This window comes from Heterocephalus glaber, unplaced genomic scaffold, assembly GCF_053883595.1.
Source record: "Heterocephalus glaber isolate CG9 unplaced genomic scaffold, H.glaber_assembly_v1.0 deba00001465, whole genome shotgun sequence".
NCBI classification, from domain to species: Eukaryota; Metazoa; Chordata; class Mammalia; order Rodentia; family Bathyergidae; genus Heterocephalus; species Heterocephalus glaber.
The window spans coordinates 2,214,494-2,240,943 of NW_028258312.1; the positions used below are offsets into that span (position 1 = coordinate 2,214,494).

Genomic DNA, 26,450 nt, shown 5'->3' on the forward strand with positions numbered 1-26,450 from the left:
CTTCTGGCAGACAAGAGAGGGCCTTTGGAACTTCTAGGGCCTCGTTTTCCTTGAGTCCAGTTGCACAGAGGGCCAGAATGGCAGGATGAGTGCCTTGAAGCTGATATCAGACTAGATGTCTTTTACATTTAAATCTGATTAATTACTATTTATTTTTGTGGCAGAGGATGGGGCCCCATAGTACAGTGCTTGCCTAGCATGCACAAGGCCCTGTGTTCAAGCATTGCACACGTACACAATTCTCATAAAATACTGTTTATAAAACTTACCATTTTAATCAATTTGAAGTATATATAACTCAGGGGCATTAAGTATATTCGCTATCACCACTGTCCATTTTCAGAACTTTTTCATCATCCCAAACAGAAATTTGGTACTTATTAAGGAATAATTCCCTACTCCACCTTCCTCCCATCCCTTGCTAACCTCTATTATAATTTCTGTCTCTATGACTGACTACTTTAGGCACCTCATATAAGTGCAGTCATACAACATGTAGCCTTTTGAGTCTGGTTTATTTCATTTGGCATAATGGTTACATGATCTGTTTATATTGTAGTATGGGGGGCCAGGGATTTGGCTCAGTGGTTTCACTGCCTGCTGCACAAACGCAAGGACCCAAGTTTGATCCCTAGTACCAAAAAAAAAAAAGATGAGCTGCTTGGGGCAGGGATTTAGCTCAGTGGTTCTGGCGCCTGCCTCGAAAGCGCAAGGTCACGAGTTTGATTCCTGGTACCAAAAAAACAAAAAACAAAAACTATATTGTAGTATGTACCAAAATCCATTCCTTTTTAAATTTGAATATTTCATGGTACAATTATGCCACAGTTTGTGCGTCCATTCATCTGTTGATGGACAGAGGGTGATTTCCCACTGTTATGAGCAATGCTGCTAAAAACATTGTGAGGTAATAACCAGTAGCTATGGGGAGGGGGATTAAAGTCATGCTTGCTTTTTTTTTTTGGTACCAGTGATTGAACTCGGGTCCTTGTGCTTCTGAAGCAGGCGGCAGAACCACTGAGCTAAATCCCCAGTTGTTTTGTTTTTTTGAGACAGGGCCTCACCTATGTAGTTCAGGTTGGCCTTGAGCTCACTATGTAGCACAGGCCAGGCTGGAACTCATGGTCATCCTCTGGTCTCAGCGTCCCCATTGCTGGGGTTACAGGCATGTGCCACTGTGCTCAACTTTAAAGCCAGATTTAAGATGAATTTCAGTTCATCGCTTGCTATCAGTGATCAGGCAGCAGCAGATCCCTCTCTAGCTTTAATGACCAGAGTCCTCTGCTTCCCTAGTCATCTACACCTCAACTGAGGAAATGTCTGAATGGCTGCCCTGGAATAGGAAAGGGGCCTTGGGGTCCCTCTGGGAACAGAGCTCTGAGTGGTTTATTTTTAGAAGCAGGGTGCTGGGGGTTTTGGGGTATTTCTGGGGTTTTGGGTAGGTCTGAGACCACTTCCAACCCTAGACCCAGCCTTCTCCTTTCCCTGGCAACATCCAGGCTGTCTCACTTTTTCTCTCCCAGGCTAAATCAGGAGTGTGAAGCTGCTCTTCTTCCCAATTTAGCAATGAATTGAAGTGAGAACTGAATGTGGCTGGAAAGCTGACTCCCATCTGTGTGAGAGAGAAGGAAAGGAGGGGAGCGTGGGCACCTGCTGGGGAACCAGAGTGAGGGCAGCAGGTCCGGGAGGCCCCATGCAGCTCGACACCAGTGTCTGGGACAGGCAGGCGAGCAGCTCCACAGGGGGAGCTGAGGTTTGAAGGTTGTTCTTCCAGGCATGGGAGAATGCTACAGGGGCATCATTCAGCCATTCCACAAAGATGTGCAGAGTGCTTATTGCGTGCCTCGCCCGTGCTAAGTGCTGGGCAAACAGTGGTGAACCAGCTGGATCCGTTGCCTACACTTGGGCTTTCAGTCTGGTGGGAGAACAGGCAGTAACCACACAGGGCAGGGTATGCTGTCAGTGGAAGGACAGGTGTGGCAGAGGCCCCAGAGGGTGCATCTGATAGCCTGCATAGAGGAGGGGAGGAGTCACTTCAGAGCTCTCCTGGTGAAAGAGAACTGGAGAGCTCTGGCAGAAGGAAGCAGGCAGGCAGAGATTGACTGTGCCTGTCTCCCAAAGGGCAGGGAACTGGTACTGGCTGAGTTGGCTCAAGAGCTTCCATTGCCTCCTCCTCTCCTTCTCCTCCTCTCCTTTTCATAGAGAACAAACCAGATGAGAGTGACCTGGGCCAGAGAAGTCTGGGAGCACATAAGGTCCCTTCTGCTTAGGCTGCAAAAGTCTGGGTGGAGCCACTAAGACTTCAGTCTCCTGAACTAGATGCTTAGAAAGCTGGACCTAGCAGGCCCAGGATGGATGAACAGAGGAAATGGCATCTGGGTGGCATCGTGGGAAACCAAGGTACCAGGAAGAGTCTCCGCTTGGCTTAGCTCACCCTGTCCCTCCCAGGGCACTACCTGAGTTGATCTCTGGGGTCTCTGCCTCTTAGTTGATGGGACTAAGCTGTGATTCTGACTGAGATGAAGTTGGGTGGAAATTCTGGTGAAGACCTGGTGTTGCTGAAGGGCAGGAAAGAGTGGGGGTATGTGTGTCCATTTACCTGCCAGCACTCAATTCCCAAATGATGGGATTGAGCTAAGAGATTCTAGTATATGATCACTCATTTGCCTGGCACAAAAAAAGAAGGGAATTAAGCATGCAAGGGTCCATTTGGGAAAGAGGTCAGGGAAAGGTGGGTCACTGGGGAGGCCACTCCCAGGCCCTGCAAAAATACAAAAATACATGGGGATAAGGGATTCCAGGCTTTAGGAACATCATCTTCTCTTCCAACTTCACAGCACATGGATGAAACTAAGGGAAGGGTCAGGGGGCAAGGAAGTCTGGAGCAGGCCTGAGCTGGCCACTGTGGCCATGTCCAGGGAACAGCGCAGCTGGGTGAACTTCCCTGTCTTTGGACCCAGCCTCCTCCTCTTTTTTCCTTCTCCTCCACTTCCTCCTCCTCTCCCTCTCCTCTTTCCCCTCCTCCTACTCTTCCTTCCCCTTCCCCTCTTCTTTCTCCTTCCTTTTTTTGTTTGTTTGTTTTTTCTGAGACAAGGTCTCACTGCGTAGCTGGCCTTGAACTACTGGCAGTCCTTCTGCCTCAGCCTCCCAAGTGCTGGGAACACAGGAGTGCACCACCATGACCAGCCCAACACCTACTTCTGACTCTCAGATCAGCTCTGGCATCTTTTCTAAATGCCATTTCAGAAGCTCAGGTTGGGCCTGTAAGGCTTTGGAAGGCTGAGGCAAGAGAATCACAAGTTCAGGTCCTGCCTGGGCAACTTAGGGAGACACTGTCACGGAGAGGGTGTGCTGGGGGTATAGTGTAGTGACAGAGTACCTCTGGGTGTGATCCCCAACACCACACACACACAGAGCCCAGCTTGGGTCTTTTGGGCTGTAGGACTCTCTCAGGGTCACCCTGGCAATTTCCCTGCCCCAGGGAGGGTGCCTGATCCCCACACGCCAAGAAAGCGCCTTTTGGGACTGACCACCTCATGTAGGGTGTACAGGGTGGACTTAGGCAGAGATTGCATTAGAATCCACAGCTGTCCTGTGCACCCTCAGAGATGCTTTCTTCATGCTCAGTGGAGTGGGGCATGTGGTTCTCTGCTCACCAAAGTTGAGAGACTGGCTGCAGGAGAGGACCTTCTGCCGGCCGCGGAATCCCACATTGGAAGAGAGCTGCGCCACCTAGTGGGCTTTGTTCTCTGCACGCACCCTTCCTACCCTCCCCTGCAGCCTAGATGAAGGACCTACTCAGGCAGGACCCAAACGGAAGCCGCTGTCCAGCTCAGCGGATTTGAGGTGCTCTCCTCTTCCAACCAGGTGTAACCCAGCACAGAGAATAAAATGGGGCGGGGGATTTGGGAGGAATATGATCATGCACTGGCCGAAATTTAAGTTGATGAGGAAGCCACGAGGGTCTGTAGACCTGGGAACAGCTCGTTTCCACCATCCGGGATGCCCCCGCTTCTCTGCTCGCCCCGCCTCCTTCCGGGCGGAGCAAGGCTGGGCTCCGCTTGCTGATCAGGGAGAGGAGGCTTTCCTTTGACGTCAGGCATGGAAATCCCATTTTAAGCAGATTCTCCAGATATGGGACACCCACAAGAAAAGGAGGAGGAGCCAGCTGTAGCGGCTCCAGGCCTGAGGCATCGTAGTCTGGGACTGAGCTGTGGAGGGAGCTGCCCAGTGTCCTCAAGGGGGCTTGGGCACAAGACACAACGCTAGACCCTGGCCCCAGCCCCCAAGACAAAGCTAATCCTTTCAGAGGCCCCTGGGGACCCAAGCACTGATCTGATACCGACCGTAGTTCCGGCCATAAACTTCTGTACTGACATCCCTTTTTCCACTCTGGCCTTCAGAGATCTACCGAGGCAGATGGGAGCCAGCAGGTGGTCCCAGGTAATGAGGGGACCGGCAGCAAGGGGTCACCTAGACTTAGACATGTACCCCAGCCAGCTTCCTCCCAGGAGCCTTTCCACGTGTTCTTTCTGTCACTTTCCATCTTCTCTCTCCTCCCCTGCACCACAGGGGGCAGGGCCTATGCCCAGAGTTCTAGAAGTCTGAATGTTTCCATGGAGACCAATGAGCTTGGAAATCTGAGCACGTTCTTTTTGACACAGGGAAACCCAGATGTGTGTGGAAAGCCTGGCAGTGCAGAATCTGGCAGTGACCTCCTTATCCATCGGTCATGGATGCAAACATGTACCCGAGTGTAAGTGTGTGTCTATGTGTGTGTGTGCATGTGCGTGCGTGTGCACTACGCAGCAAAGGAGATTTAGGTAGAGCATGCCTAACCTGGTTTCCTGGCCATATGGGAGCTGCTGACATCTTCAGGGTATCTTTCTAGGATGAGTCTCCTCCCTGAATTTTACCCTGGCACCTTTCTCCTCTTTTGGTTAGAGAAAGGGGTCAAAGTGCGCAGGGACCAGTGGTGAAAGGAGTAGCCTTCAGAGGGCTGGTCACTGGATGATTTGACAGACAGTGGACTTCTCATATCCTGCCCCCTCGATGACCACAGTTCAGGAGATTATGTGATGCCAGGGAAGGAAGAAGAAAGCCTCACACAGGGACATTCTGTCAAACTGAGGGTCCAGAGCCTGGGTCTAGGCCTCTACTCAGAACCCTCTACCTACCCCATGCCCTGCTTCCTCTACTTCCCCTTCACAAAACTGAGCTACATGCTGTTTCTTTGCTCTTTTCTCCTCCCTCTCCACTTTTCTGCTAATCTTTTTGCTGCTGCCTCTGCCATTCTTTTGCTTCTCCTGGGTTCTGGCCTTGCAGGATTTCATCCCAGCCAGTTGCACGTGCCATGCCTTGAGGCCTCGTTCCTCCTTTATCCTCTTCCACCCCTTCCTTTCTTGGTGCCACATTCCCTCTGGGCCCAGCCTTTGGCGCTGTCTCCCTTGTCTGCCTCTAGACTCGTGAGACTGCTTTGCACAGCTTCTGTCCTAGCTTCCTCTTCTCTGCCTCTTCCATCAGCCCCTTCAGGGTCGGGCTTAATCCCCTCCAACATTTTCTGGCCTTTCTAGGTACTGCGGCCACTCAGTCTGCAGCCTGACCTGGCAGCCCCATATCCCACCCTCTTCCTTGGGCACTTCCCTGGGGTCTGTGTCCCTAGAATTATATCTGACACTCTCTGTGGGATACCAGAGGGCCTGGGGTCTTGAGGCAACATTTGGAAGGGCAAGATAACTCTTGGGCCCCTCTTCTAGGTACGTGGCTTTATCTGTAGGTGACCCCAAGTCCCTGGCCCCACGCTGGGGTGTGACCTGTAGCCAGCTCACCTGGCCAGCCTTGCTCCAGGACCTAGAGCCCCTACTTTGTTCCTCCCTGACCCAGGGGAGAATGAGGATGAATAATTGAGACAAGGAGTCAGCTCAACACTCAGGCAGTCAGGGAGCTTGTACCTCTAGCAGGCAGAGCAGCCTCAAGCCTTTGGCTCATCTCTCTTTTATGCACCCAAACACAGGCACAAGCTATCAAGGTAACAACAAGATTCAGTTGGTTTCCAATACCCATTAGTGCATTCTCTGGTAAGCAACTTAACCTCAGCTGTCTTAACTTATCCCTAATCTGCAATCACCCCTGAGTGCAGCCTTTCTCCTTTGTGCTCAGAAGAGGCCAATTAGACTTTAATTCTCCTCTGGTCCTCGACATTTATCTTGAACCCAAAAACCATTTTCTTAGAACTAACCCAAGGTAGACTCTTCCCTGGAGATCAGAGCTCCTGGGGTTCACAGTCCAGTCGGGCCTTTCCCTCTCCTCTCCCTGGCCCCCTGCTGGGCCACTTCCCAGGTGGAGTCCTTCTCCCTGTGAACTGGGGAGGATAAGAACACAAAAGCCAAAATAAATGAGGTGCCAGAGTTTGGTTTATTGGCTCATCCATTGCCAAAGGTCCAATGCACAGCCTCTTCCAAGGATTGGGGAGCCCCTTGGTTCTTGCATTTCTTTCTTCTTCACAACTTCCTCCTGTCCCTGACTGAAGCCATGGCAGAAGCAGGGCAGGGTGTGAGGCTGAGGTGGACTCTGACAGGGGTCTGCTTGGCACAGGAAGGGGGCCCTGGGCAAGAAAGGATGGGTTCCCCGGAAGGAAGCCAGCTCAGCAGGTGGGCCCCAGGATTGGAGGAGTCCAGCCCAGGGCCAGGCAGGGAGGGAACGGGTGAGGTGACAGGGATCAAGGACAGAGGGGGAGGTGAGAGGTGCCTCAGAGCCCCATGCTGCGATGGGCTGGAGTCCTCCAAGGCTCAGACTAGCAGGGAGGGTCAAGAAAGGGAAAGGCCAGGCCTGAGAGTGGGAGGAGGTGACCCCTGGAGGGAGAGTCCACCCAAACTCCCGCCACCCCAGCCCCAGTAAGATACATACACACACGCGTGCACAACCCTGGAGCCCCATCTCTAATGGGGACAGGTAGCACACGGGCCCACAGCTGCGGCTCTGGGTGGGCCATCCCAGTCGTTTAAACCCACACCAACCCCATGTGCTGCACTGGCAGCTGCCCAGGCTCCTGAGGCCTGTGCCCCATTTGCTCCTTTTCTTCTGGTGCCTTCAGGCCCCTCCTTGCCCTTTGCTGTGACTGGTCCCCTTTCCAACCCGGGGAGAGCAGCAGGCATGTCAGGGCTCAGAGAAGGGCTGGCCACGGTCTTCAGCAAGGCACTGCATGGGTGGTGCAGGGCAAGCGTGGGCATAGGAGCAGGCAGGCTGGGGAGCCCCCGACCTCCTTGAGGGCTCAGTCCACAGAGCCTGGGCCAGTCTCTGCCATCACCCTCCACAGCTGGGCCCCCCTCCTCTTTTCCAGGCCCCCTCCAGAGAAGTGGCCACTGGGTGGGCCCCAGAAATGGGCACCGGAGGGGGTCCTAGGGCTGAGACACCTGGGCTAGTGGCACAGTGTGGAGCAGGGGCGGGGCTGTGCCCGACCTGGGGCTTCCTCCTCACTCTGAACACTGCAGCCTGGGGTGTGAACATCACGCTGAGTCGCCCCCGCCAGAGCTCTTCTTCTTCGGCCGGGTCTTCAATGTCTTGGGAGCCAGTGGCTGTGGAGGGAAGGAAAGAGGAAGGGAGGGAGGCAGGGCTCAGGCTACTCCCAACCCCCGTTTTCCCAAGCTCTGGCCTATGCTCTCACCTCAGCTTTGGGTACTTTTTTGATGGATTTGACCCTCTTGGGGGCCTTGTCTCCCATGTCATCCTCTGAGGCCTCTGTCCGGGGATCGGCATGGTTTGTGCTAGACCTTAAACTCAGAGCAGGGTCATCTCCTGGTTGAGAGGAGGAAAAGAGATCTAGGGTCCAGGGGTCTTTCCTACCTCCCCTCCTCAACCCTGAGCCTCTGTGCAGCCCTGAGCCCTGCCTGTACCTAAGTCCTCAACGGTGTCCAGGAGGCCGCCAGGGCTGGGTCGGAGGCGGCCGTCGGGCCCCTGCAGGGGCAGTGCATCCTCGTCTCGGATCAGCGTCAGGTCCTGCATGCTGAAGCTCCGGAGCTTCTCTGACAGCACCCCCTGGCCCTGTGGTCACCACCACACACCAAGGGAGTGGGGCAGAGGGCGGTGGAGACAGACATCACCACGGAGCTGGCAGCAGTCCCTGGGCCCAGTGCTTTATCCACACTATCTTCGCCCCAGCCTATGTGGCTGGGGCCATAGTTTCCGTTTGGTCAGGTGAGGAAACTGGCTCAATAATGGAAATGACTCAGCCAGAGAGTAGCAGAGCCAGGGCTGGAACCCTGAGCTGCACAAACCCAAAGCCTCCACAGCCCTGAGGACAGGAGGATGCCAAGGGCCTGGCCAGGTGCTCAGGATGATCAAGGTGGTTGCCCTGGCAGTCCGCCCCCATCCCCATCTCACCTTGGCAGCAGCTGTGACGGCAGCATTGGCGGCCAGGTTCAGGCCCCTCTTGCCCACCCTCATCATGGTCTCATAGCTCTTGTCTCGGGCCTGTGTGATGTACTCGTCGATCTCCTGAGGGGTTAGGGGAAGGAGGGAGAGGTGAGAGGTAGGGGCTGCTCTACCTTTGCTCACAGCTGCACCAAGGTGCTGCCTGCTCTGGGAGGCCAGGGCCCTGCCTGATCACCCATAGGGAGAGTCAAGAGTGTACATGGCTCTCATGGCTGGGGGCAGGCTGGGAAGGGAGCTAGAGCAGGGCAAACCTTCTCCTTGTTGGACAATGTCGGGTGCACGAACTTTCGGTAGAGCACGCTGGAGCCCTTGGTGTAAGGGGACAGCAGCCATATCACAAAGGCGATCTTGAGCTCAAAGTAGAAGGGGAACCTGTTGGGGGCACAGAGGCAAGCACAGAGCACAGGGAGGAGTCAGAGTGCACTGGCTCAGCAACACTGACTCCCTGCTTGACCCTGGATGACCCTTCACTCTGTTGTGTGCTGAGGTCACCATGCAGCTCCCAAGGGAACTGGGAGGCTCAGCTGAGACTCCAGGTGCAAACGTAAGAAGTGACCGGAAGGAATTCTTGACAGCAGCAGCTTTCCTCACCCGCTTCTCCAAGTCCCCTATGCCTGCTCCTCACCACTCCTCTTCCTGGCCTCCCTCCAAGAAGAGGACTGGGATGGGATCTGGGATGGGATTGCATTGGGGATTTAATCCATGGCCTTTACATTGAGTTATATCCCTAGCCCCTTCCTCTTTTGAGACAGGATCTTGCTAAATTGCCCAGGAGTGTGCCCCTATGCCCAGCTAAAGAAATGCTTTTGAGATGGTATCTATGTTATGTAGGCCAGGCCTCAACCCCAGGGCTCTGGGATCCTCTTGCCTCAGCCTCCTGGATAGCTGGGACTATGGGTATGTGAAACTTTGCCCAGAGGCCCTTGCTTTTAAGAACTCCTCTCTATTCCCATAGCTGCTTCTGCTCAGGCTGCAATTCCTTCAGGTCTCCTACATCCTCACAAGGAACCTTATCAAGCCCTCCCCTTTGGTTGTGTCAAGGGAATCTAGACTCATCCTTTAGCCCTTCTCTTTCCTAACCACCTTCCTCTGCTAAAACTGGTTCTCAGATACATGGGCTTTGCTGCAATGATCTTCCACCTTCCACCTCTCCGTAAAACTCTCTTTATTTCCAGTGCACTGTGCTGTTAGTATGGTCTTCCAAGAGGAATTTTCTCATTCAGCAAACATTTTTGAGCTTCTGGTATGAACGTGCCTCTGATTCAGATATATCTCCTGTCCTCAGAATGCTCAGTCATGCATAGTTAGTAGTGCCTGGGAAGTAAGTGCCTTGAGAACACAAGCACCCAAGGTCTCTAGGACTGAATCATATGGCTGTTTCACAAATAGGGAAGCTGGGGCCTAGAGAGCCATGACCTACAGTGACAGTCAGTAGAGCAAAGCAGGGCTCCTGAATGCTGTCATGGTGCTCGGGTGCCACCAGAAAGAATGAAGGGACTATCTATTCTTGTGCTGATTAAAGTCAGGCAGGACTCCAAGGGACTGCCACGAGTCAGGAGCCTGCACCCTGGATCCTAGTCTTCCATCTGTCTGGTTAGAAAGGTTGAGGCCTGGGCCTTGAGATGCTGGAGGGGAGCTGGACCTCACCAGGAGAGCACGATGTCTGTGAGTGTCTCGGCTGTGGTGAAGAAGGCAAAGACGATCCAGTACATCATCCATTTCACCTGCGGGGATGGAGAGTCCTGTCCACTGGGGCCTGGGGCTGAGAGGCAGGAACACCCAGGACCCCCATCTGCATCTGCTGGCTTTTTTTGGTACTGGGGATCGAACTTGGGACCTTGCACTTGTGAGGCAGGCGCCAGAACCACTGAGCTAAATCCCTGGCCCAATCTGCTGGCTCTTAATACCAGGGCTAAGGAGAGGAACATCCAGGACCCTGCTTCTGCCTGTTAACAAGCTGGAGGGGCTGAGGGGAAGGTGGGACACCTTCAAATTTGGTGGATCACATTAAGGCCAGGAGAAAGGAATACCCTGGAAGTTCCTTTTCTCAGTTTTTGTTTTGTTTTTGTGGTAGTGGGGATTGAACCCAGGGCCTTAGTACCGAGGTATGTCTCTAGCCCTTTTTATTTATTTTTTAGATTTTGAGACATGATCCTGCTAAATTCCTCAGGCTGGCCTTGAACTTGCAATCTTCCAGCCTCAGCCTCCTAAATGGCTGGAATTACAGGCATGCATGACTACCCTTGGCCTCACAGTCTTGTCAGTAGCTAACAGTGCTGGCACTAAGTCACCCCATCTGCTGTGTGACCCACTGTCTTCTATCTCTGCCATGTGGGTGGGGTAGGGGGTTTGGGTCATCCACTCACATATTCCTTCACATTTTTGGTCTTCACCGCCTTGTAGGAAGAATAGGCTGGGTACAGGGTGCCAAAGATGAGCCTAGGGAGGCAGGCATGGTTACTGGGCCCCTCTCCGGCCCGTGGGTAGGCGAGGGGAAAATCAGCAGAACTCCAGAGAGCCACATCAGGGGTTAGTCAAGGCAGTCAAGGCTTGAGATGCACATGCATGGGGACCTTAGCCAGGAAAGGCCATGCCCCTCCCTCTCCACTCTTCACTTCTTTTCTACCTCTTGCCAGAGGCCAGAAGGTCCAAAGTGATCCCTTTGGCCATGACCCTCCATCCTCAGTTATGCACTAGCATGTCCTGGGGGAGTGGGAGGTCTGGTCACTGCCCCAGGAGTGCCTTCCTTATTGGCTTTATGCCCATTTAACTCATCTACGCTTACCCTCTACCTCCTTGTCTCAGAGCCAAGCAGGCTAGGGACCGCTCCACAAAGGAACCTGACACCATCTCACAGAGTACTCCACCAGCAGTTAGAGGCACTACTGTGGCCCTGGGGACAGAGGGCACAGGGACAGGAGGCCCTGGAAGCACCCTGGGGACCAGTCTCGGGACGGGCCTGGGCTCAAGGTCCTGGCTGGTGATCCCATTACAGACCACAGGTAGGACACAGGGAGGAGTGGAAGAAGGAGCAATGCCCCTTAGGGAGCTTGCCCAGGCCAGAGGACAAACTAGCCTACAGGCCACATGGAAGTCTAGGAAACCAGGACATCAGCACATGACAACAGCGGAGGGGAAGGCAAGGGGCTGGGCTACTGGGGGTCAGCCATGGTGGAGGCGGAGGGCTAGGGTCCTGAGCTTAGGGCAATGGTTGGCTCTGAGGCTCCCCAGGCTGCCTGTGCAGGTGGAGTGCAGGGCAGAAACCACAAGGACAAAGTCTGTGTGTCTGTATGGCGGGGGGTGGTTTTCTTCTTGGAGCTTGGAAGAGAAGCCAGGGACAGAGCTCCACAATGTGAGTTACAGCTGGGAATGAAGGCCACCAACACCCCCGGGTGGGATGGGGGCGCTTTTACAATCCCAGGCTGAACACACATCCCCTCCCTGTTACCCGCTACACTTCGTTCTCCCTGAATCTCTGCTTTCAGATCGATTCCTGGACTTCCATCCCGGGCACCTTAGGGGCGGGTGTCTCGTCCCCGGACCCCGTGTTCTCTGACAGTCAGCAGAAGTCAGAGGGAGGAGGCCCTGATGGGACCAGCTATGCTCCGCGCTCTGGCATGAGGAGCCCTCCACTCCCACTCCGAGCTGCTCTCCGCTCCCCCAAGGCAAGGCGAGGGTGGGCCTGATCCGAGGCTCCTGCACCCCAGATCTGCCAGGTCCGGAGGGATGAGCCCATCTCCCCTAGAAACCAGCGGCCGCCCAGCCCCTAGGTTGGAGGGCGGAGGAGCAGGGAAATTCAACATAAAAGGAGTTATTGAATAACGTGGGTGAGGCCCCGGGAAGCCAGGTCTGCCATGGCCCCTTCCAGCCTTGGGTCCCCGTCTCTCTGCTCCTGGGAGCCCCGCGCAGGGAGGATGCGCCTGCCTGTGGTGACTCGCATGCATGAAGCCGGGAGCAACCCCCCCCCCCCCCGCGCCACTTCATCACTGTCCCCGTCACCCCTGCCGCGGCCTCCGCACTCACACCACCAGGCGAGAGATGATCCAGGACACCATGGCGGGCCCGGGCGCGGGCGGGGCGGGGACCGGCCCGTGAGGATGCAGATGCCCAAGGCCGGGGGACTGCGGTAGCGGCAGCGGCCGCCGCGAGGGCAGCGAGCTCGGAGCTGTGGCGTTAAAGGCGAGGTCCCTGCCGCAGCGGCGGGACGTGGGCGGCGGCGGCGGTTCTTAAAGGGGAGGCCGCCGGGCCTTGCCCGCCCCAACAGCACCTGCTGCGGCTGGGCATGCGCCTTCGCCCTCCGTGCTCTGTCCTCCTCTAGGTGCCGGTTCACCTTTCTTGGGCTTGGAATCCGCTGGTGGAAGTCCTGACATAAGTCCCATCCCACCTCCTGTTCTGTCCACATCAGGCTGAAGGTTTAAGTATCCCATGAGGAATGAGTTATGGTTTGTTGAGGGCTTATTGTGAGCCAGACCCTTTGCTAAGAGCTTCACATGCATTACTGCATTGAATCCTCATGATCATCCTATAAGGCGTAAGTTATAGTTACTCTCATCCTGAAAATAGACATGAGACGTTTAAGGAGGCTCAGTAATTTGCAGGTCACAAAGCCACTAAGTCATAACCATAAGATACGAACCGAACCCAGGAAGTCTGAACAGGCTGCATCCCTATTGATTAGCAAGCTCCTCCCCCATTACAGGCCTGGAAAAACATTTTTCCACCCTTTCTCCACAATCACCAAACCCAGCTGAAAGAAGACATGCAGGTGCCACCTGATCTTTTTTTTAGGTTGTCAATAAACTGCAGGGGAACACAGCTGGGACCTGGCAGCCACGGGATTTCATTTCCAACAGTGGGGCTGGGATACACGTAGTGATAAGTCCAGGGGCTCCAGTTCCACCCCCACTAGCAAGCACTGGCAGTGACTGTCCTAATTCTGAAGACATTTTTATCCAGAATGTAGGCTAGCCTGCCTCCTGATTTTCATCAAAGCAACAAAGCTCCAACCTCCACCCTCACCGGGCCAGCCCCATTGCTCTCCTTTCCTGCCCCATTTTAAAGCTGCTGCATCCCCCTCTACCTTCTAATTGAGGTGTAACCCTTCTGGCGATCACAGCGTCGACCTGTGCCCCATCTGGAATGAATGGACCTGCCGAATTCTGTATTTCAGTTATGGTCTTATTCAAACTCAGCATCCTTGAACCACACAATGGTCTATTTCCAAACCTGATAATTGTATTTCCAAGTTTAAATGTTTGGAAGATGTTTTCCAATAGGTTCCAGAGAAGCAGCCTCTACGACCCCTCTTACTAATCTTTACAAAAGTTTTTCCAAAAGGTCTCTTCTAACTGGAATGCAGTCTGTTCTCAATCGTCAAGACACTTCAATTTTATTATTATTATTTTGGTACTGGTGATTGAAACCAGGACCTCGAGCTTACCAGACAGGAGCTCTGCTGCTGAGCTAAATCCCCTGCCTGACACTTCAATTATTGCTTGATAAAGAAAAACCTGTTTGACATTGTTCCAGGATCTGAGGTAGATCTAGGGCCACAGTTTTCATAAAAGGACAGTCAGGACTCCTGCTTTGAGGAATTCTATCACTAAGTGCTCAAATCTTGCTTTAGCCACAGACCACGGCCCCTTCCCCCAGCCTCTGCCCTTGGGAGGCGGAACCTCACCTCTCCCACTCTGTCACAGAGCACAAATTGGGAAAACCGTTTCTTCATTCATCCTCTAAGCCAGTGATGGTGAACCTTTTAGCACTTTCAATGATTACAAACAGCCAGCAGTGGCATGTGTGCCATAGGGTCACCACTACTGCTCTAAACCACATTGACCTCACCCTAGAACTTTCCCTTCTCCCAACTAGGTACACGTTCAGAAAGCAAAGAATAAAGATCAGGTGCAGTGTAATAATGAAGACCTGGTAATGAATCTCCCATCTCTAACCCAGCCTTCAATGTGGCCCTGATTTTAGAAGGGTTGGCACAGGAAGAATGTAGTTCACTCAAACAGATTTGTTAGATTTTTAATAAGAACATGGAAATCCCAATCAGCCCTTCAACAAAATTAAAATACATAAAGTGAAATTAAAAGTATTCTACAGTAAATGACTTTTATTTTAAAAAAAGTGTGAACATATAAACAAGCCTGCAGGGCATTACAGTACAGCTGGAAAGAGATAATTTCCCAATGTACCTATGGGCCAATGAATTCCATCATTTTCAAATAAATTCTTAATAAAAACTCCACTGAGTTGGAAAGTTTTGCTGAAAATATTTCTGGACAAAACCCCAAAAACGTCATGTTGGAAATTAAGCTTTCTTTTGTGTTTAGAAATGTCTGAGGAGTCCCAAGGGAACGCTGGTAAGAGGTGAAGACGGCTCCCGGAGTCACCAGTGGGTGCACGAGGGGAACACACCACAGCTCGGACAAGACCGAGTTCTGAGATGACTGTTCCCTCAAGAGAACACTAAGAGGGGATAGGGGACAGTATGGGACTAAAAGAATTCTAAAAAGCCAATTCCTTTAACTCTGTTTTGGCTGAATTTGTGCTATGATGGGCAGCTGATTTCTAAAAATCATATTTCTTCAAAGAGTTTTAGCGAAAGGAAGACTAAATGTCATGTGCCTTTCCTTGTAATCCAGGAAAACAAACTGTGGCATTTCAAAAATTCTAAAAATATCTACTTTCATGAAATAGTTACTATTTCACTACAAACCTATTTTTCACTAAATACACACATTTCCTAATCCTGGAGCAAAAGCAGTGGACTCTCCCAGGTCCTGAGACTCCAGTGCTCAGGGAGAGTATGGGGAGTGGCTCCGCCCGTGTCCTGGATGCGCTGTGTTGGAGTCACGTGCAGACACAGTCAGGCTTCCATCAGGTGTGTGTAAGCAATCACCTGTACTTGTACCAGCTATGGGATTCCCGCCAGCTCCAAACACATTCCCACTTAATTAGGCACAAGAGGAAGAGAGAAGAAAGGTGTGCCCACATTTCTGGTTTCCATGATATCAAATCAGGAGAATGTGCAGGAAAGCCCATGATGTCCAGGCAATCAGATTCCCGGAGGCTGCAGGATGGGGGAGGCAGCACCCTGGGCTGGAGTCTGAAAGTGTGTGTGAGCAGTGTGTCGGCCTTCAGTGCTGAGGCGGCGCAGAGAGTGGCTGGAGAGTCTGTAATACTGACCACACCGGCTCTGGGCCAAGGGCCTCTGCTTGCACCAAGAACCCTGCCAGTCCCTGTGAGTGTCGTGAGCGAAAGACCTGCTTCATGGGGGAGCTTGGGATTTCTCCGTTCCTAAGACCGTGCCAGTTTGGATTCATGAGCCTTGAGGGTGCCAACAGCATCTTTCACTGCATGGTAAATGATGTTCTTCACCTGGAGGGTAATTAACACCATTAGTTCACGGTATTTGTGCCATGGTCCGAAAACACAAATGTGCACTCTACCCTGACTAGGCCTGCTGGTTAGTGAGGCAATCCCAACAGTGACTGTGTGCTTCCCAATTCAATCTTCACGGTGATTCACAATCATGTACCTTACACAGTCCATTTCCAAGAAAGAATAATGAAATCATTGGAAGGCTAAATACACTATCATCTGTGTGTTTACCATATTCTTGACTTGTTACTAAGCTCTCTATATGTACTTTTATTTAATCTTTGTCATATCTTTATGAGATTGATTCAATTACCAGCCCCCATACACAGCCACTCACCTCTTCTGCAGTGCTGGGGATTGAACCCAGGGCCCTTGCAAGCATTCTACCACTGAACTACATCCTCAGCCCCTTTTTGGGGGGTTACCGGGGATTGAACTTGGGTCCTTTCGCTTGCGAGGCAGGCGACGGAACCACTGAGCTAAATCCCCAGCCCCGTCTCAGCCCTTTTTTGAGACATGGCAGCACTAAGTTGCTCACGCTGGTCTTGAACTAGCAATCATCTTGGTTCAGCCTCTTAAGTAGCTGGGATAACATGAATGTGCCACCATACCTGTTTCATTATCTCGATTTTACAAATTGAGGAAACCAAGGTTCCATACTTAAGAACTTTGCTTAAGGTCCTACTGCTTTTTTTTTGGGGGGGGGGTTGTGAGGAGGGTTCTTTTTTAGACAGTATCTCACTATGCAGCCCAGGCTGGCCTCCAACTCTCAGCAATTCTCCTGCCTCAGCCTCCCAAGTGCTGGGATGACAGGCATGCACCACCATGCCTGGCTTGAAATCCTTCAAATTTTGAAAAAGGAAAAGGAGATCAGGCTTAGGGTTGAAGTTTACTGGATCTATTAACAATTAAGAAAAACTTCCTCCAACCTGATCTGTCACCACCCAAAGATACATCACAAACAGGCTTGGCAGGACAGAGGCCATAAAAGGCTGAAAAATGTGTAATCAAATTGCTGAGGTTCTGCATGGTGAATCTTGCTTCCTTATTCTTTTATACTACTCAAGTGCCCAAGTGTATTGACAATGAAATTCTGTCCTTAAAATTCCAATACATTGCAAAAACAGAGGAAACCTAATCTGAATGTCCAGACTGGCTTAACAAGGGAAAACAAGTTCCGAATACAGTTCCCAGGCACACACACCACAGTCCTTAGGGAAGCTCTCACGAACTGAGTCTGCACAGAAATTTGCTCCAACAACAGCTTCAAGGCCATACCTCTTTTTTTTTGGTACCGGGGATCAAACTCGGGACCTTGTGGTTGTGAGGCATGCTGGAACTACTGAGCTAATCCCTGGCCCAAGGCCATACCTCTTTTTGGAAATGTACTTAGAACACACTGCCATAGGGCTTTTCCCACCTGCACAAGGAGGTGAATCTAGTCAGTCTACTGTATATTAATAGTCTAGTCTATTGTATACTAATACAGTATACCCTCAAGTTATGACTGGCTTGACATACAAACAACTTGGGAATTTTAGTTCATTTATTTTAGTTTTAACTTACTACCAAAGTCTTGAGTTACAAGCCAAATGCTGGCCACTTGTGCTTCCTGATGGTCTCAGATATAGATTTAACCCTTAGAGATTTCTGGAAGGAACATTACAACATCCTTTCCTGTGTGGCATTAACTGAGAAATCCTGGGCCAATGTCTCTCTAAGGACACAGATCTGCCTGTATAGAGGAGAGACTTTGGCTTTTTCTTTTTTTGAGACAGGGTCTTGCTTTGAATTCACATTGATTCTCCTGCCTCAGCCTCCCAAGTGCTGGGATTACAGGCATGCACCACCACACATGGCTAGGAGAGAGACTATGAAGGCTATGTAAATGAGCCTGCACCTTCAACTGACCAACTTGAGTTACAACCAGCCCTCACAAACAAACTGAGTTTGTAAGTCAAGGGTCCACTATACTAAAACACCCTTTTGGAGCATGGTGCCACACATCTGTAATTCCAGCACTTGGGAGGCTGAGGCAGGAGGATTGCCACAAGATCGAGGCCAGCCTGGGCTACATAGTGAGACCTTGTTAGAAAAAACAAAACAAAACAAAACAGAAAGAAAGAAAGACACACAGACTGACTGACTACAGCTCCCAAGGGCAGAGAACAGGGGATTATCACACTGGAAATGATTTGGTTAAAGGGTAGTAGCCTCTAAATGCAGCTGAAGAGAATGGATCAGATGGTCCTAAAAGGAAAACTTCACGTACCCAGACATGGCTTCCCTGAGTCATTTCTCCTGCAGTAACACTCCTAGAGGACACCTGAGCCAGGAGAGTGCCTTCTGTGTATGTGAGCAGGTGATGAGAAGACAGCAAGGGTGGATGAGTGATTTACCTGCAGTTTATCTTCATGATTTGTATGAGTGTTGGAGAGATGCCTGAACTCCTGAGTCAGGCGGAAACAGTGCTTCACATGTTCTGGAGACACAAAGTCTTCTGCTACTTTTATGCAACTATATAAATTATGAACCTGAGGTGGGGGATATAAAGAGAAAAATCAGATATGAGAGATTCAATTACTCATTGAAAATGTCATGATAGTAAAAACAAAAACATAAACAGCTCCATATAAATTACTTTTTTTTCTTTTAAACTTGCTACATTGCCCAAGGAGGCCTCAAAGCCTTGGGCTTAAGTGATACTCTTGCTTCAGCCTCCAGAACAGCTGGCACTATAGGCCACCACACCTGGCTCTCCATTTTTATAAAAACAACAAATTGGGCTGGGGATTTAGCTCAGTGGTTCCAGAGCCTGCTGCGAAAGTACAAGGACCTGAGTTTGATTCCTGGTACCAAAAAAAAAAGAAAGAAAAACAACAACAACAACAACAACAACAAATGACAACAGAAAATATTGGAAGTGAAAATTTATAAATAAAAATGTTACTATTGGGGTGGGGATTTAGCTCAGTGGTTCCGCTGCCTGCCTTGCAAGCACAAGGACCTGAGTTCGATCCCTGGTACCAAAAAACCCCCCAAAACAAGAAACAAACAAAAAAAGTTATTTTCACAGAAAATCACATATATATATAATTGTTAAGACTGGGTTACCTCCAGGGAAGAAGAAAATTAGATTGGGAAGGTCAGGATGAGGGGACTGAAATGGGTATGGTACAAATAGCTATGTGAGGAATTTCATTTTTTTTAGTTAATACTCTGAATTATTTAAAAAATTTTTTTTTTTTTTTGTACTGGGGATCGAACTTGGGACCTTGCGCTTGCGAGGCAGGTGCTAAAACCAATTTAAAAATTTTTAGAAAAAGCATTTAATTAAAAAGCAAAATTAAAAAGGAAAATAGTTATGGGGTCAGAACAATCAGTCCAATCCACCATTGATCTCTATCTACTCCTACTCTTCTCACTCTTGTGTGGCAAGCACTTTTAACACTGAGCTATATCACCAGCCTTTTTTGTTATTTTGAGACAGGGCTTCGACGAGTTGCCTAGGCTGGTCTTGAACTTGTGATCCCCTGCCTCAGCCTCAGCCTCCTCAGTAGCTGGGATTACAGGGTGTGCTATCATGCCCAATTCATTTATATTATTATCTTGCCAGATTCAGAAAGAGAAGCAGAGAAGAAGTCAGTCCATGGAACTAGAGAGTCCAAGGCCAACTTGGAACCTACCTGGTGTGGGGCTCCAGCAGGTATGAAGACAGCATCACCTAAGAACTGCACGATGGCCCAGCCTTGCACACCATACTCCTCGTAAAGTCGCTTGCGGAGGGTCTGGTCCAGGTACCAACTTTGGTCATGAATTGGGTCATGATCAGGGGGATTCTCTTGGCCTTGCTCTTCTCCAACCTGAAGCCATGATTAAAATCCAAAAGGAGAAAATATAATATAGTAGGTTCTACACTTAACCAGAGTTTTGTTTGCTGTTTTCAGTTACAGTCAATCACAGACTGAAAGAATTAAATGAAAAATTCCAAAAATAATTTATAAATTTATTTTTTGTGGTGCTATGTATTGAACTCAGGGAAATGTGCAGACTAGGCAAGTAAAATCCCAACACGGGGAGCTAAGACATGAGGATCACAAGTTTGAGCTCAGCCTGAGCAACTTAGTGACATAAATAAATAAATAAATAAATAAAGGGCTGGGGCCTGTACAGTGTAAAGGCCTTGAGTTTAATCCCCAGTACTGTAATAATACACAAATAAAACATATACTGAAATGAGTACTGTGATGAAATTTCACACTGTCCAGCTCCATCGCATCCTGGACGTGACTCAGCCCCTTGTCTGGAGATCCATGCTGGCTGTACACACTATTTTCTGTTAGTCACCTAGTAGCTTTCTCAGTTTGGACTGTTGCAGTATCATGGTGTGTTCTGATAACCCTTATTTTACTTAATAAGTGCCCACAATGCAAAAGTAATGATGCTGGAAATTTAGTCAAAGAGAAGCCAACCCCCATGAGCACAGATGAGGTGAGCTGCTCCCAGCAAACAAGAGGAGGCTTCTGGGCCGCCGTACCCCTCTGCGAGCACAGAGGAGGCTCCCCGTTGAAATGAGAAGACATGTAAACAAGTTTCAAAACCAGACTTCCAGATCACCTAAAGGAATCCCAAAGGGAAATGAGATGGAACATTGTGATACTCAACCACCTGGACTCCCTGAACTGGCAACAAAAGAGGATCTGGAAAATATGAAATCAGAAATAATTTCTCAGATAACAACAGAGATTGTGCCCATAGTGCAAGACATGATTAATAAATCTAGAGAGAACACAGATAAAAAAATAGAGGAGCTGAGGAACATGATGGAATCCCAAAATAGGAAACAAATGGAATCCATAAAACAGATGCAAATAGATTTACAGGAGATTAAAAACTCCACTGAAGTCTACTCAGCAGAATGAGCCAATGTGAGGACAGAATTTCAGATATAGAAGATAAGATTGCAATTAGTGACCAGGAAAAGAAAAATTTCTTTAAAATTGTAAGGGACCTTGAGAAATCAATCCAGCAGCTGCTAGACGATGCAAAGAAGAATAACATAAGACTGATTGGAGTCAACGAAGAAACCAGAGAGTGTGCAGATGACATTAAAAAACTGTTCACAGAAGTGATGACAGAAAACTTCCTAAGCAGGGGAAAAGAACTTGACATACATATAAGTGAGGCATATAGGACTCCAAGTAGGTGTGATTAAAAAAAATCTACACATAGGCATATAATAGTTAAAATTCCAGGGCTGGGGATTTAGCGCAGTGGTTCCGCTGCCTGCCTTGCAAGCCCAAGGTTCCGAGTTCGATCCCCGGTACCAAAAAAAAGATTCCAGAAACCCAACAGAAGAACAAAATTCCACAAGCAGTTAGAGAAAAGAAACAAATCACATACAAAGGAAAGCCTATCAGAATCACAGCAGACTTCTCAATGCAAACTCTCAAGGCAAGAAGAGCTTGGAGTGATGTATTCCAAGCCCTAAAGGAAAACAGCCTCCAATCCAGATTGATGTACCCTGCAAAACTATCTTTCAAAATTGATGGAGAAATAAGATACTTTCATGACAAAAAGCACCTTAGGAACTTCATGAATACCAAACCAGCACTCTAAAAAATTTTAGACATCATCCTAGGAAAAGACAACAATGATCATAACCCCAGGAAGCCCAGCAGAATTAATCCGTTGGGTGCGACAAGAAATTAAAAGCAAAGGGGGAGAATCCAACAAACAGAAAAAGTCATGACAATGATAAATCAATATGTATGAGTTTATAACCATCAATGTTAATGGTCTCAACTCACCAATCAAAAGAAATAGAATGGCAGAATGGGTCAAGAAGCAAGATCCAACAATATGCTGCATACAAGAAACACATTTAATTCAAAAAGAAACTCATAGTCTGAAAGTTAGAGTGGAAAACAATACTCCATGTGACTGGAATCAAATGAAAATCTGAAACACTCTGGTCCCAAGAATTTCAGATAAGGGATAGTCAAGTTGTATGTATAAATCTATTGTGAACATGTGTTTTCATTCCTCTCAAGTAAAAACTTAAGAACAGGACTGTTGGTTCTTAACAGTAATACAAGAAATTTCTATATTGTTTTCCAAAATGGTTTTGTCATTTTACATTCACATTAGCAGTATTAGAAAGTTGTAACTGGTTCACAACTAAGCTGACATTTGTTCTTTTAAAACTTTTTTGTTTTTTGTTTTTTGGTACTGGGGATTGAACTCAGGACCTTGTGCTTGTGAGGCAGGCGCCGGAACCACTGAGCTAAATCCCCGGCCCTGTTCTTTTAAAACTTTTAACTTAAAAAACAAACAAAAAAAACTTTTAACTTAATCTCCCTAATGAGTGTATAATATGATCTTGTTATTGTACTGATTAGTATTTTTCTGATTCTACTGTTGCACGCCTTTCCTTGTGCTGTACTGGGTATTTATCATCTTCTTGTGTCTACTTTTTAATTGGGTTGTCTATTAATGAGCTGTAAGAGTTCTTTATATATTCTGGTCACAGGTTATGTGCATTATAAATATGGTCTGTTTGAGGACTACTTTTCATTTTCTTAACGATGTCATTTAAAGTTCTAAATTTTGATGGAATCTCATTTATCAATTTTTTTCTTTTTCCTTTTTCTTTCTTTGGTACCAGGGATCGAACTCAGGTCCTTGGGCTTGCGAGGCAGGCACCGAAACCACTGAGCTAAATCCCCAGACCCCAATTTTTTTCTTTTATACATCATGTTTTTTCATATCCTAGGAAATTTTTGCTTACCTAAATTCATAAACATTTTCCCTTATAATTTCTTCTTAAAGTTTTATAGTTTTAGTCATTCATATTTAGGTTCATAGATCCTTTCAAGTTATTTTTATGTATGGAAATAAAGAGTTGAGGTTAATTTTTTATATACAGGTACCGGGTGTTCTAGTGCCATTTGCTGAAAACACTATCTTTTCCTCTGCTCTTGAATTGAGTTTATGTTCTATAAAATGTTACCTGTTAAATAATCTTTCAAAACTCAGTGGACCATATATGTGTGGTTCTATTTCTAGATTCTCTGTTTTATTCCAATGATCTATATGTCTTTCCTTATATCAACACTGCCTTGATTACTGTAGCTTTAGAGGAAGTCTTAAAATTAGGTACTATATGTCTTCCAACACTGTTTTTCTTTTTCTTTTATACTTTCCTAGGTCCTTTGTGCTCCTACATAACTTTTAAATTTCAATATCCAATTCGTCATTTACAGCAAGTATACATAGACCTGAATTTTTACATATACCTTGTGTTTTCTAATCCTGCTAAATTCAAATACAAATTCTAGGGGCTCCTAGAGATTTAATATTTTCTCTGTAGATGATCACTTCATCTACATATAAAGATTTTGCTTCTACTTTGCCAATCCTATCCTAATTGTGTCATTTTATTGCCAGACTATTTTGGTTTAGGCCTAGGTTTCAAAGTTCAATGGACAGATGAAGAGTAGGCATATCTGCCCTTGTTCCCCACCTTAGGGAGAAAGCATTGAATCTTCTCCATTCATATAAGGTATTTTTGCTGGAAGTATGGAGTACATGCCTTTAATCTGTTGAGAAGGTTCTGTTCTACTTCTAGTCTCCTGATAGCTTTTACCATGAACAGCTGTAGAATTTAGGCCAATACTTTTTCTCCAACTACTGACAGGATCACATGGCTTTTTCCTTTCCTCTGTTAAAATGATGACTTTTGGGGGTGGATCTTCCAGTGCTGAACTAACACTGCCATCCCTATAATAAAACCACTTTCTACATACTGCCAGATCTGACTTCTAATAGTTTGTTTTGTTAAACAAATTTCTATCTATGTTCATACTTTTTTCTTCTATTATCTTTATCCAGTTTTAGGATTAGCACAATGTTGATCTTCTAAAACGAGGGGAGAAGTGTTCCTTTTTTCTGCTTAATGTTTGATATAATTTATCAGTTAAAATGTATATGAGCCTGCTGTTGTCATATAGGTAGGTTTTCAAGCTAGGAATATACTTTCTTTAATAGGTGCTATTCAAATTTTATATTTCCTCCAGAGTTAGTTTCATTAATTTGTCTTCCAAGGTACTTCTTAGAAGTTGTCAAATTTATTTTAAAAAGATTTTTCTAAAATGCTTTCTATATCCTTTTAAATTCTGTAAAATCTGTGGTAATGTCTCCTAGATCTTGATACTGTAATTTTAAAAATGCATAATTGATATTGTGTAATAGGAAGAAAAGGTCTAAAGGAGCAGGGGAAGTGGGAGGGGTAGGAGAAAGGAAAGAAGGGAAAAGAAAAAATATGAGAAAAGAGAAAAAAATGGAAACAAAGTCTTTGCAAATAGGGAAGGGTAGAGGGGGTGAAGGCAGGGCAGGGGAAGGGGAAAAAATAAGAACCAAGATACTCATGTAAAGGTACAAGATCCCAATGATGAATGTAACTGTATTTTATACCTAAAATGTACCAATAAACTTAATAGGAAAAAAAAAAAGAGAAGCCATAAAATTCTTCCTTTAGTGAAAAGGTAAAAGTACAATAAGATCTTTTGTTCTTGTTGAGACAAGGTTTCACTATGTAGCCCAGACTGGCCTCAAACTTTCAATCTTCCCATCTCAGCTTCCTGAGTGCTGGAATTGCACCACCATATATGGCTCTGATATTTTTTTTTTTGGTAATGGGGATTGAACTCGGGACCATGTGCTTGTGAGGCAGGCGCCGGAACCACTGAGCTAAATCCCCGACCCTTGGGTCTGATATTTAGAAAGGGTGAAAGGGGTGAGAGTAAGATACTGACCGCATTCCTTTAACTTTTATTACAATATGTTATAATTGTTCTCTATTATTAATTTCCTATTGTGCCTTATTAATAAACTTTATCATTGGTATGTATGCATAGAAGATATAGTATATATAGAGTCTGATACTACTGATGGCTTAGGTATCTGCTGAAGGCCTTGGAACATATTCCCCTAAAATAAGGGTTACTACTAAAAATATATGTTAGCTAGGAGTTGTGGCGCATGCCTCTGATCCCAGCACTCAGGAGAGTGAGGCAGGAGGACTGCCATGAATTCCAGGCCAGCCTAGGGTACACATTGAGACCCTGTCTCAAAATAAGAAAAAAAAAAAAAAAGTTAATAACAGCATGTTGTGGCTTGTGTTTAGATGTCCCCGCAAAGGGACATCATGCAGTCTCTTTTTTTGGGGGGGGGGTACCAGGGATCGAACTCAGGACCTTGTGCTTTCGAAGCAGGTGCGGTGCCTCTGAGCTAAGTCCCCAGCTCAGGCTGTCTTTTTCAAAGGTGGCTAAATCTGGAATGTGTGATACTAGGATTAAGGGCATGTGATTACTAAACCACTACACACAGTGATTGGTTTGGCACGACTCTAAGTAGTCTGAATAAGAGGAGAATAGTAGCAGAGTAGTTTGAATAAAAGAGCAGAAAGACACTGTTAAGGTCCCTTGTTGCTTTTGCTACCTTGTGGACACCATGAACTGTTTCTCCTCTGTGACACCCTTCCTACCTCTCTTGTTGCTTTTTGCTGCTTCTGCTGTCATGAACTGTTGCCTCTGTCACCCTGCCTTGGAGCCAGCCCATTATGGAATGAAACCTCTATGAAATGTTAGCCAAATAAACCTTTTCCCCTTCACCTTTGGGTGTCAGGTATTTTGTCTCAGCAATGAGAGAAAAGTAACACAGAGCATAAATCCAATTTGCTACAGTAATGTTCCTGGTTGAGCTTTTGGTTTATTTTATTCAATACTCTTTAAGTGTTGATTCAGGCCTTCTGGTCATTTTAAGAAGAGAAACCACGGCTAATAGGTCTGTCTTCTTCCTTTTTTTGTGTGGTATTGAACTCAGGGCTTCAGGCATGCTTAAGTAAGTAGTGCTCTACCCCTGAGCTATGTCTTCAACATTAACAGGTCTTTACTACCCCCCATGACAAACCCTGGACATGCTGGCTCAGCTTCCAGTCCCCTAACCTGGGAGCTGAGCATAGGCCACCCAGAGGCATACCTTTCGAAGCAGCTCTCGGATCTTTTCTGCATCCTTGGCAGCATAGATATGCCATAAAGCACCTGGTTTCTCATTTCCATCATGAATTCTCTGCTTTGTTACCTCATCAGCATCTCCCTCATCAATTGTCTTGAGTACTTCTGGAAAGAGCAAAACAATTTCAGTGCAACTGGTCATTTTAATACCTTGGAGTGAAGCATAATGTCTAATTCAAACAAGTTTGGTCTCTTATCTTTCTCAAATTCTGTAACATAGAATCAAAACTCATATTAGAGGGCTGGGCGTGGTGGTGCACACCTGTAATTCCAGCATTCAGGAAGCTGAGGCAGGAGGATCATAAATTTGCGGCCAGCCTGGACTACACAGTGAGTTCAAGGTCAGTCTGAACTACATAATGAGACGCTGTCTCACAAAAACCAACAAACCAAACCAAAAAATCCCAAACCAAAACCAAGAAAAACTCATACTGGTTTCAGTTCCACACACACAGGAAAAACAACACTAAACTTCCTTTACTTAATACTATAGAGACCCAGCCTTTTTAGAGGTCCAGCCTTTTCAGAGGTACAGTTTTGTTAAGACACATGTTT

The 26,450-nt window shown here is 47.6% G+C and overlaps 2 protein-coding genes across 3 annotated transcripts in view; both read right to left on the reverse strand.

The window, feature by feature from the left end:
* Positions 1-6,395: 6,395 nt before the first annotated feature.
* Reep2 (receptor accessory protein 2) lies at positions 6,396-12,694 on the reverse strand. The gene is made up of 8 exons (XM_004841815.4): positions 12,454-12,694; positions 10,797-10,869; positions 10,078-10,154; positions 8,682-8,802; positions 8,380-8,493; positions 7,893-8,040; positions 7,664-7,794; positions 6,396-7,574 (listed from the first exon to the last, which is right to left on the reverse strand). The coding sequence occupies exons 1-8, from the start codon at positions 12,483-12,485 to the stop codon at positions 7,506-7,508; spliced, it is 765 nt and encodes a 254-aa protein (XP_004841872.2). The 5' UTR covers positions 12,486-12,694; the 3' UTR covers positions 6,396-7,505.
* A 1,750-nt stretch (positions 12,695-14,444) lies between these two features.
* The window catches only part of Kdm3b (lysine demethylase 3B), a 73,239-nt gene continuing 61,233 nt past the window's right edge, over positions 14,445-26,450 (reverse strand). For both annotated transcript variants that reach the window (XM_013071136.3, XM_004841814.4), the window contains 4 exons: positions 25,861-26,000; positions 19,506-19,682; positions 18,219-18,353; positions 14,445-15,816 (listed from right to left, as the gene is read on the reverse strand). In XM_013071136.3, coding sequence (XP_012926590.2) covers positions 15,736-15,816; positions 18,219-18,353; positions 19,506-19,682; positions 25,861-26,000 — 533 coding nt within the window. In that variant the 3' untranslated portion in view covers positions 14,445-15,735. The remainder of the gene's footprint in view (positions 15,817-18,218; positions 18,354-19,505; positions 19,683-25,860; positions 26,001-26,450) is intronic.

Excerpts from the sequence above, each read along its gene's own strand:
- Reep2 (XM_004841815.4), bottom strand. The coding sequence starts at position 12,485 with ATGGTGTCCTGGATCATCTCTCGCCTGGTGGT. Across the intron at positions 8,494-8,681 it reads CATTGTCCAACAAGGAGAAG|GAGATCGACGAGTACATCAC; the intron begins GTTTGCCCTGCT and ends CTAACCCCTCAG. Across the intron at positions 7,575-7,663 it reads AAAAAGTACCCAAAGCTGAG|CCACTGGCTCCCAAGACATT; the intron begins GTGAGAGCATAG and ends TTCCCTCCACAG.